A 12,349-nucleotide genomic window follows, 5' to 3' on the forward strand; every position below is an offset into this window, starting at 1 on the left:
TCAGAAAAACTGTGGATCAGATTTCTAGCCAGTTGAAGAAAGTTATTAATTGCAATCATACAAGATCTTAATTAAAGAACAGAACCTTCAAGTGCATAAGTTATGAAGTCAGAGGTGATGGAGCATTTACCTAGTTGTTAAAATCAGAATGCGAACTACAGGATATAAGCTCCTTTTTTTTTGAAAAAGGCAATCATGTCTACTCTATTCAAATTGAAATTCATTTAGCTGCAACTTGAGTTTTTCATGGAATTTGTTTATTGAGGAACACCATCTGTGGATCATGCTGATGGATCCACATTTTTAATCACACAGATGGTTTTGAGGTAGTGTCAGAACTTATGGTTAAGATTTTTCCATTACGTGTAGAGTTGAGGTACCATATTTCCCTATGTATAAGACGCACCTTAATTTTGGGGCCCGAAATTTGAAAAAAAAAAAAAAAAAATGTATTACATAAAGTTATTGAACTCAAGTTTTATTCATCATAAAATTCATACAACTCCTCATCACTGTCTTCATATATTGCCTCGTCCTCAGTTCCATCTATTGCATTTGAAATGCCATATTTCTTGAATGACTTGACAACGATCTCAGTCTTGATATTATCCCAGGATCTTTTCACCCAGGTACAAGCTTCTCCTATAGTTGGTTTCTTCACTCTTCCTGCTGGTGGTGTCAAATTGTCCTCAGAAACTTGCATTCAGGAGCATGATTTCCATTCAGTTTTGCAAACTGGATCAGTTTTAACTTGAATTCAGCACTCTACGAAAATCTTTTCTGAGTCATTTCTGGGCAGAACGTGGCAAAACGTAACCTGATATACCGGTATCAAGTGCGAAACAATGAGCGCAAAGACAACAAGTGCGAAAAAGCAGGAAATGCAAGTAAAAAAACCTACAACCACTGTATAAGACGCTCTCAGTTTTTAGACCTCGAATTTTTCGAAAAAGGGTGCGTCTTATACATGAGGAAATATGTTAAATGCATTAAGAATATAATGAGAAGGCTATGATTTTTCTTCCATCTTAGAATTTGACCAAACATGGGGATGTGGAAATGTTTCCATACAAATGAACTAAGGATAATAATTTACAACCATATGTAAAATGAAATCTCTTCACATACTGGAAAATACATTTGACTTGTAAACATGTACATTTCCTTTCAGTCAGTTTCATGGCTAATAATTTTTGCCATAAATCTTTTGCCTATTATATTGTTGCTTTAAAACTTATCACCATTTTATGTTGATTTTTAGCATCCTTAATTACTTATTTTAGAGTTTAAGGTAAACAATTTATATTTTTAGGAGAAAATAGTACCTGCAAAACCACATCCTGTTTGTGATGGTGTACAGTGGCCTTTGCAACTTTGGGATTACAAGGTTGAATCAAAAACTGTTATAAAAAACTTAGAAGAAGAAATTATGGACACCTGTAAGCCAAATGAAAATTTAAAGCCAGATGATTTTTCAGGATTTCACGATATAGGGTATGTGTTTGTGTATGAATTATTCTTAGCTTATTTAATTTTTTGTGATTTCAGTTGTACAGCCACTCCCCGGCTTAAAAGTTGTTGAGTTCCGTGGAACTCTACATAAGTTGGAATTTCCCTAAATGCTTATGCAGCACTTGCAAATTTGATTGAGTTTTATTGAAGCAAAAAAGAAATATTCAATGAACATGTCAATTGAATTATTTGTTCAATTTTTTTTATCTCATGCACAGGAAAAATTACAAAAGTGTACAAAATTACAAAAATTTCAAAATTATAAAATTACAAAAAAAAAAAAAAAAAAGAGAGGAGACAGGCATGACGTCAGCAAGTTTTTATCCTTCTAGCATCGTTTCCAGAATTAACTCTCCGGCTGATAAGCACACCGCTGCGGAAGTTGAGGGTTGTGGCGATTTAGAAGAATTTTTTTCAAATGCATCACAAAATTTCACTGCATGCTTTATTGTTTTGGAAACCAGCGCGATGCTTGAACCTATAAAACCACCCATCGCTTGCCACAAACTTGGCTTGGGGTTCTCCTTACTTATCCTTAATATCTTCATAAATACTTCTTGCTTTTGCTTCAATGGCCACTGGACTCAGGGGCACTTGCTTCTGAATCTGATTTTCCATCAATATTATTAATAGCTTTTCCATCTTCAATATAGCACCTGAATGCTGTTTTGTGATCACTGTTCATCTTAAATGCATTGATCCTTTAACATGTTCTTTTATTTGCGCACTGTCCCTTAAAATAGTATTCACTGTTGAAGCAGTGAGACCTAATTCCATGCAATAGATGACAAACTTTGTCGTGCTTCCTACTTCTTAATTAATCATCTTCATTTCTAAATCAAATTTGTTTCTTTTCCTAGCACTACCAGCATTTGCACTTTCTGTTGGTCCCTTTCCCTTCAACATTGTAATAAGTAAATAGGAATGAAAAGAAGATTCTGAAAAGAAGATTTATGTTTTTTTATATGATTGAAGATTTCAGTGAAGGGGAACTCATCTCACCATAATACCGTAACATAAAAACCCACCGAATTCCAGTTATTATCGTAAATGCAATAAGATTGAGTCACAAAGGCATTCAAAATTGATTCTTATAACGGAACATATGATAATGATGAAAGTGTAGGGCAATTTCCATTATAAAAATGACTCTGTTAGAAAATTGAATAGCTTAGTTATATAGCGAAAATTTCAACTTCCGAGGTCTTGGAACGAATTACCAAAAAAAAAAAAACATTATTTGATTCACATTACAATATTTTCACAATACCGCCATTTATTTCTGTGGGACGCAAAATATGTTTCCAGGATCTTTTTAAGTTTGCACTGGTCAGCAAAAACTTGCATAAAATCGAATTTCCGTAAGTCAAGTATTACGTAAGCTGGGGAGTGGCTGTAATTGGAAACTATAATTATGATGTTTTTCTTGTGTGTGTGTGTGTGTGTGTGTGTGTGTGTGTGTGTGTGTGTGTGTGTGTGTGTGTGTGTGTGTGTGTGTGTGTGTGTGTGTGTGTTTAAGTAACTAAAAAATTATAAAACTACAGACTTGCTTTTTGTATGTGTTTTGCAGCTGTGATTCTTATAGCTTCTACATTTTCTGTCTTTCTTAAAGTTTATATGTTTAACTGATTTAGCCTTTCTGTCCATTTATCTATGTTTTCTCCCTTTCCACCTTGCACTTTGACATGGTGAGTGCCGACCGGGCTAGCCGGGTGGGTAAAGTGCCTGCCTAGCAACCCAAAGGTCGCGGGTTCGATTCCTGCCTCGGGCTTGGATCAAAGTACTGCAAAAAAAACTTTGGGAGGTGCATTATGGCCACAGAAGCCTATGCGCCAACAACTACCAAAAAAAAAGACATGGTAAGTCTGCCCAAACCAGACAGATGATTGTTAAATTAAATGAAACATGGACATGCTTGCTGTTTTTTTTTTTTTTTTTTTTTTTTTGTCTCTTCTCCCATGCTGAACCATATCTGCTATTTGTTTTGCCAAACCAGCTTCCATTCTGGTGCTGCTGCATTGCTTAAATAATGACTTAGCAATTTACCTGATTTTGTGGTGTGTGTGTGTGTGTGTGTGTGTGTGTGTGAGAGAGAGAGAGAGAGAGTTTCTAGTCAAATGGAATAATAAGTTTAGTATGCAGAAATCCCTTGGGTTTGTTGCATGCATGTTTGGCCCTCTAGACAAAAAAAAAAAAAAGGTCCACCTTCCCTATTGAAATAGAGAATCTCTGTACCTCCTCCAAACCCTTGCTCTTGGCTTTTTTTCTGCTCCATCATTCTGCTGAAGAAATTAAAAGCAACTTTATTATATTTGTAACTATAATAATTTCTTCATCCCTACAGGCAACATTTCTTGTACATTGTAGATATTAACATGTTCTATTCTAACAGTCATTTAGTACTGTTGACTTTTTAATTGTCAGTTGCCTTTAGTATGTTATGTCCCAAGTAATAAGAATCTAGAACTGCTGTCACTGAAATGTAAAACCTTACAGTTCTAAATGTTGTTTTTAACTAGCATTTTAAAACCAACTGAATAATGATTGGGTGTTTCTTGGACTCTTCTATCAAATAAAGTCCTTGAGGTCGGTCCTTGAGGTTGTCACAGATATTCTCTCAGATATGCCAGACAATCTGTACTTGCTACCTGGGAGTCTAAAATGCTGATGGAACTGATATTTGGGTGGCACTCAAGTCAAGTGGACCCAATTTCGGCAAAGTCTGGACGGTCTGTGACAGCCAGATCCTCTGCTTGCACCTTCACGATGGTGGGACTGTTAGTAATCCTGGGTATAACCTCCGTGCAAAAGTACATGGTGGGTGACCACCCAGGTGTGAACCAACGTAAGCAGGGGTCGAGGTGTGGTGCCCACACCACATGGAGGAACGCCGCCTCTCTATGTTATCAGGCAGTACTAGGTGGTAGATGACTCTCATCAACCGGTGAAATACCACCACTTTGCTTATTGGAGGCTTGAAGTGGTGGAACCCATGTTTAGTCTCTAGAGCTAAGTTCCAGTCAACCCTTCTCTATCTCTTCCATCATGCAGTATGATTGATGACCTTTGAGTTTATGATGACCGTCGTGGCGAGATCCAATTTTCAGAAGAAAAGCTGTAAGGAAAGGTGTTTAATTTCGATGTTTAATTAACTATTCAAAGAAGTTAAATATAATTAATTATATTTAAATGGCATTTAATGTTAAATGCAATTTTTATGACAATAAAGAGATTGGAAACCTAACTTACCAGATCCCACCTCCCAACTGCCCATGCATCAGTGGATGAGACCAATCAAAAAGAGGTGTGGACATCAAAAACCACAGAATCATAAATGTGCCACCACAAAGTGCTAACAGTTATTGCGTTCTACACATAGTTGTTGTTGTTGTTATTTGGTTTTTAGGAGCATTAGCAACTAAGACCATATTGCTCAGGGGATATGCGGTGGTCATTCCGTGATCTTTCCGCATCCTCCGTATTTGGTGGTCATGGGCTCGAACCCCAGTCTAATCAAGAAGTATGTACTACTCACTGCTGCTCCTGCCCACCTGGCTACGGAGGCGCCCTACACATAGTGGACATAGGAACCGTAAGTGTTTTTGTTATGCGGTTCCTGTGGCTTCCTACAAATCCGCGTTAAGTCTCTGTTAACACTGCAAAGCCACTCAATGTGTATTGTTTGACTGGCCTCTCATTACTATGAGGTGCAATCACCAGGAAGGAGCCTCCCAGCATCCATCCACTGGCACGAGGAGCCAGACCAGGAAGAAGAAAAACATCTGACAGGCCGTACAAACTCTTGCATGAGTGAGAGTGGGGAGGCGCCAGGGAGAGAGCAGAGAAGAGAAATGAAAGTGGAAGACAAGGGGGGATGGCAAGGTGTAGGCATTCCCCCCAGGCGAAAAGGAGCAGGAAGAGTGCTAGGTGTAGTTTGGGGAGTCCTGGAGAAGGACTGTGTGTAGGGAGAAGAGAACAGGTAAAGTTCAAATTAAAGGATTAGAGATCATCTGAATGGCGAATCACAGAGTGGCGGCGCCTCCTTAGCCAGGTGGGAAGGAGCAGCAGTGAGTAGTACATACTTCTTGATTAGACTGGGGTTAGTACATACTTCTTGCTTAGACTGGGGTGGCATCGGCAGGGCACCTAGTTGGATAGCCCCTGAGGATCATCCCACCCAGGGATGAGCCATGGGCGAGCAGTAAGAGTAGGTTAGGAGTCCAATTTGCAGTTTTCTTACTGGGAGTTTTCAGTGTCAGTTCTTGTGTAGAGGGGGTTGTCTAGTAATAGTGTTAGGAAGTTGCAGGTGATACCAGCAACGATGGAAGACCTTGTTGGCATAAGTGGTCACTGCACGGAAGGCATCATTAGACTCCAATAAGTTAGTTTCTGGCTGAAGTGATGTAGTGTGGAAGTCCAGGAATTTTGGGTTCTTAGGTCTAAGTATATGTTGCATGATTGCATTGTGTTTTACAAAGACAAGACTTAAAAAAGAACTGAATAAATAGTGGAATCTGTTTCAAAAACATCCACCCATGGCCAACCTCCTTCAATTTAAGAGAGCCACAGCTAAAGTTCATCATATATGATGAGTGAGTAAAAAAGAAGCATGGGCACATTATGCTCCCACCATAAACAGATCAACAGATACTTCTGTAATCTGGAAAAAAAAATCAAACAAATTAATGGAAATACTGACAAACTTGGTTATGATGAGCATCAAGGGACTGACAAAATTTACTCATTATACGATTACTCACTATATCAGTGAGTTAAATCTACCTCCTATTTTTTTTAATTCTCAATAACTTGATAAAAAGATAGATTAAAAAAAAACAAGAAATATTAGAGAGTGGAAAAAAGAATATTAGTATATACCTACGTATTATTTGTATTAATATGCTTGTATTTGGTTTGTAAATTGATCCAGCCAACTATTGTTACATACAAAATTGTTGCATCCAAATTGTTTAGCAAATTTTTCGGCTCGTGCCTTCAAGATTGGACTGTCTCTCGAAAATCCAGCACTTCTTTGTGTAGTGAACCATTAAAGTAATTCTTCATTGACGTTTGTAACCTTGCGCTTTCTAAATTTTTTATTTATTTTTTGGTAAATCTCCAGTGTACGGTACCCCCTGACCGTGGTCAACTACCAGTTTTTGCTTGATCCTTCCCGAAGTCACATATAAACCTAAACTCTTTTCATTGAACAGAAATGAAAGTCATTTAAAAACATGATCTCCCTTACAATCCCCCCCCTTCTAATTACAACTATTTTTCTCAATTCACATCCTTCACTGAACCTTCTGTTCATCACATAGTGAAACACAAGGGGTACCATACTACTGGATATATAGCTTTTTTTTTTTTTTTTTTTTTTCCATTTATTGTTCTTGTCCAGTGTTGCTATGTAAATATATTTATTCTTCCACAATATCGATACTTTTAAAGAAGACAAAGAAAACTTTTTACACCCTTCAACAATTTTTGCACCAAATTCTAACTCACGGATAATTTCGACTTTTTTGTGAATCAAGAGACACTTTCTTTTGTTAGTAGACATGTTTCCGAAGGAAGGGTTCATTTCTAACTGATTTACTTTAAAATAACAGTAAAATGATCTGTACACAGTTCTTAAAAAGTTCCGAAATGCATACAAACTTCTTATAAGTTCCGTTTCCAGATGAGTACACTTATTATAACAGTGAGTGAGTGATTGTTTGGGACTACGTGTAAATTATGGCTTTTTGCTCATTACAGCCGTCATCTTGGTATTTCCATGCTCGTTTTTAACTGAGTTCGACTGCACTTGCAAGCAACTTCTCCTATTCTACATGTGAAAGGGAAAGAAATTTCTGAACATGTAAAAATTGCCAATGCCTTAGGCACTTCATTTGAAACAGCTTTCAGCTGTTGCCACATATGAACCAGCATTTCAATTGTTAAAATCCCAGACAGAAAAATAGAAACTAAATTTTAATACTTCCATCCTACATTCATATATCCTACCTCTGACCATGACCGAATTGTGTAGTGCACTTTAACGAGTGAAGAACAGTGCTCCAGGCTCTGACTTAGGTGCTGTCTTACAGCTGTATAACAGAATTTTCTTATAGGAATATTACGCTGCTAGCTGGTGCCATTCTCATGTGCTATCCTTCCCAAAACCAAGAAAAAAAAAAAGGAAAGCCCACAGATTCCACAAATTTCCATCCTATTTCTCTAATCAGTTGCCTTGGAAAAACATTTGAAACAATAGTTAATGCTCGACTGACATGGTTCATAGAGACTCAAAAAATTCTAAGAATGGTTTCAGGAGATCTTGGCTTGATGTCATTATCAAAGCTGAAGCAAATATCCAGAACACTTTCCTCAGAAATAAGCACCTAGTCATGACATGCTTTGACATCAGAAAAAGCCTTTGACACAACTTGGTGATATTGGATTCTTCAAGACTTACATAAATCTGGACTTCAGAGTCATCTCCCTAATTTTATTAAGAACTTTCTAGGCAATAGATCCTTTCAAGTCCAATTCCATTTTTCATTATTTCGAGCATATGTACAAGAAGATGATGATACCTTGTTGATATTTGGTTTTTAGGAGCATTAGCAACTAAGGCCATATTGCTCCGGAGATATGCGGTGGTCATTCCCTGACCTCTCTGCATCCTCTGTATTTGGTGGTCACGGGCTCAAACCCCCGTCTAATCAAGAAGCGTGTGCTATACACTGCCACTCCTGCCTACCTGGCTAAAGAGGCACCGTACAAGAAGAGGGAGTTCCCAAGGTTCAGTGTGGCACTCAACACTGAGCCTTGGGGATTAATTCCATAACCAAGTGCATACCTGACATAGTCAATGCATACTTGTATGCTGACGATCTTGCCATGACGATGCTAGTAGGTTGGCTTTATCTTTGGCTCCAGTGGCAAGAGACCAGAATGCTCTGCTACCATTTCAACAAGAAGCAATTTTTCTGCTTTAATAATTGCTTTACAGTTGTTGCGAGCTTTGGCTTAGGAAGGAAACCAACCTGGAGATTTGGAAACAAGCCAATTGCGATATGAAATATTCTTCTCTTGAACAGCCATAGCACATTTGTTGGGAACCCAAGGTTTAGATAAAGGATGTGATTTTAAGGGGGAGTGTGGAATAAAGGATTCCATTCGTACAAGAATAATTTCACTGGCACAATCTCAGCAAACACTGATGTCAGAAGATTTGAAACAGTTGTCCGACAAAGAAAAAGAAGAAAAGAATTTTGTCAGATCGTTACTTTTTGCATACTTGTAATGCCAAACAACACTAGGTGGAGAATAGCCATGAGAGAAAGAGTCCATTGGAAAATAGACCATGACCATGTTGTGATCTGAGGTGCCCAGAGGACCAGTCACCTGGATCGTGTACTTAGAAGGATTGTTTGTGAGAAAAAGATCAAGCATGTTGACGGCGTGGTTAGGATTATATGGTATTCTGGTAGGTAAATGAACAATCAGTGTTAGGTCATCAGTAATTGCAAAGCCCTCAGTATCTCGACCAGCTGGGTCCTTGTAACTAGAAAACGTAAGCCGGCTGGAGTTGTGAACCTTAAAATCACCAAGCAAAATTACCTCACTTAGGAAAGTTCAACTGAAGAAAGTCAGAGCTCCGAGTTATTAGTGGAGTTGGGAGAACATAGAGGCAACTGATAAATTTCACAGAATGTGGTAGAGAGATTAAGTCAGAGAAGATTAAAAAGAAGAGATTCCAAATTGCTAAGTCTCTAATAGGGAATATCTGAACGGACATATGCACATGTACCACCTTTGACGTGAAAGGAATCATGCAGCAAATAGTTCAGACAACTGAGATGAGCAGTGACTGAATCAACCGATTACTGTGATTCTGTCAGAAAATGTACAGCGGTTTGGCAGACTCTAAGTGGAAATTGATATCATTGAGATAAGAACTGAGACCATGTATATTTGTGAAATGAATGAGGAAGAGTCAACTGAGAGAAGTTGAATCAACCGATAACTGAGATTCTGTCGGAAAAAGTACATGGGGTTTGATAGAGTGTAAGTGGAAATGGATATCACTGACATTAGAACTGAGACCACATGTATTTGTGAAATGAACTAGGATGTGTTTGGGAGATTTAGATATTTTCTCAAAGTTTGTTCTATTAGATTGACAAGACATTGTGCAATCAGTAGTAAGAAAAGGTGAGAGTGTGGACATGCTGTTCGAAGTAATGAAATTTTTGGATATGGCATACATATGGTAAGAATATACCTAGTTTCTTGACATAACGTGATCTCAACAATGCTTTCCACATACACACTACTCGCACTCCCTCCAGTCACTATCTGGCAGAGTAGAGGCAGCGAGATTATACACTAACTGATGTGGAAGCCTCCTAGAGAGTTACCAATAGGTTTGGTCCAGTGGATTATCTAGCAACCGGCCTGCACTGTATTAAAGCTGTACCCTCTAAATGTAAGGAAGATTGGATTTTGCCATGACATCCATCATAACCTCAAAAGGCATCAATCATACTGCATGATGGAAGAGATGGGAGTTGGGTTTGCTGGAGTTTCGCTCTGGAGGCTAAACATGGGTTTCACCACTTGAAGCCTCCAATAAGCAAAGTGATTGTATTGCATCAGTTGATGAGAGTCATCTACCACCTAATATTGCCTGGTAACTATTCTGCAATTGCCTCTTCTTAATATGAATTTATGCCCCTTCAAGTGCATAATTTGGTCAAGATGAAGAATCCTATCAGCATTGAGCTTCCTTAAACCATTTAAAGCCATAAACACCTCAATCAAATCACCTAGTCTTCAAATGCTGCAGTTTGCCGAACTGAAGCTCTTTATTGGTAAGGGCACCTCCTTTTTACCCCCTCACCCAGGGGCACGTTATCCAATAGGCAAAAAAGACATCTGCCTAGGGCACCCAATCAGAGTGGGACCCCATAATCACTGTTTGAAAAACTCACTACTGTTTTTTACTAATATTTTTAAGTGATGATTTTTTTTATCTGAAACTTGACTTTCTACCTGAAGGTCAATGAACTTGAAGATTAATTTGAAAATTACGGTTTTTTTTCAAAAATGGTTTTACCGATTTTGATGAAATTTTATGTTTAGTTCTTTCTTAAATAGTTGAGTTAATTGTAAAAGTAAACACTGCCTTGTATGGAACCAGTGGCCCTGACAGCCTTTTGCTTAAGGGAGTTCCCACATAGAATGCAGGTGACCTCTTATCTAGAACTAGCAGCGAAATGCAGCTAAAGCTTCTCACAGGTTTAATAATTGAAAGTGGAAGAGAAAAATATTTTTGCGAACAAATTTGAAAATCTTCAAAATAAAGATTCGAATTTACAAGATGCTGTAAATCTTTTAAAATCATTGTCATTATATCCAGTGGCAGACAAAAAAACTGCATCACCCTAAAAAAGTAACATTTGTAGTGAAATGTATAATATATTGTTTGATTACAGTCATTTTGTTTGTCTCAAAGCAAGGGTATTGCATCACCCATTTCTATAAATATGATATTGGAATGGTATACATGCTCATTAGTATCTTGTTTTGCGGAGATGTAAGCATGGCTCCATATATTCAGTTGAAACTAAGAAAAAAAAAAGTATATCTGTTGCTCTGCCCCAGGAAGGGCTTTCTGCACGTGCTATCACTGATAAAATAGGTTGCCACCAGTCAGCAGTATCCCTAGTGCTGAAATTAAAGGTTGAAACCAGTGATGTGAAGAGAAGACCTGGATCAGGCCGTAAGAGAGCGACTATGCCTACCGAAGATCGATATTTGAAACTTCGTAATCGCCATGCTAGTGATCCTGATCTTAAACTGGACTTTGAGATGGTGTTGAAACAAGTGCACAAACTATCCAAAGGTGGCTTTCGGAATGTGGTCTGCATGCCTATCAGTCCTAGAAGAAGAAGCGACTTGCTTCGACTAAAATGCATCTTTCATGGACAAAAGTGCAATGGGACACTGTCATCTTTTCTGATGAATCAAAATAAACAAAATTATGATATTAGGATACCCCGTAAATGATTACATCTACCCATATATTTATTTTATCTGTAAATTGCCTGTGTTCTCTGGTCAATTTGCCTATTTGCAGGATGAAAAAAAAGCCCCAGTTTCTGGGGGGGGGGGGTCCTTGCTATCTACGCCTGAGACCAACTAACTCAGCCACAGAGTGAAAAAAGCCCACTACAGTTCCTCGCGTCATCGACAGGATTCAAACCCGGGGCTTTTCCACCTGGTGTGGGGGTGGATGGTGATGATACCACTGTGCTACCTGCGCAGACAAAATTTAACCTGCATGGCTCGGATGGGAAGCGATATGTGAGAAGACGAAAATGCTGTATGCATAACACCGACTGTAAAGTTCCCCGCCAGTCAGATGGTCTGGAGATGAATAAAAAGCAAAGGGGTGGGGCGAATTAAGTTTATTAATGGAATGGTGAATGCAGAAACCTACACTGCTATCTTGGAGGAGTGCCTGAAATCCGTTATTAAGGATCACCACACAGACGTCCAAAACTGCATTTTTCAACAGGATTTTTCCACACAGCAGTATTGATAAGTTTTATGCTATTTAGATTTAATGATGAGTTTATCTTCTTGTCTTACAAGGCTTAAAACATACTTACACCAATATTTACCCTCGTTTTTCTCCCTTAAGGTGCAGTCATACCTCAGAAATGCTGGCATTACAGTGTTGGACTGGCCCGGCAACAGAGTAGATTTGAACCCTATTGAAAATTGCTGGTGCATAATGTTGTTTAAATTGCTCATAAGAAGCCAACAAGTAAGATTCAGT

General features: G+C 38.3%; 1 protein-coding gene across 4 annotated transcripts in view; it reads left to right on the plus strand.

Moving 5' to 3' along the window:
- The window catches only part of LOC150084913 (poly [ADP-ribose] polymerase tankyrase-like), a 1,170,388-nt gene that overhangs the window by 957,703 nt on the left and 200,336 nt on the right, over positions 1-12,349 (plus strand). For all 4 annotated transcript variants that reach the window (XM_090376702.1, XM_090376704.1, XM_090376701.1 and 1 more), the window contains one exon: positions 1,313-1,494. In XM_090376702.1, the coding sequence (XP_090232828.1) occupies positions 1,313-1,494 (182 nt within the window). The remainder of the gene's footprint in view (positions 1-1,312; positions 1,495-12,349) is intronic.

The sequence above is a fragment of the Mastigoproctus giganteus genome, chromosome 6, assembly GCF_048544385.1.
Source record: "Mastigoproctus giganteus isolate SK-2022 chromosome 6, ASM4854438v1, whole genome shotgun sequence".
In the NCBI taxonomy this organism is placed as follows: Eukaryota; Metazoa; Arthropoda; class Arachnida; order Uropygi; family Thelyphonidae; genus Mastigoproctus; species Mastigoproctus giganteus.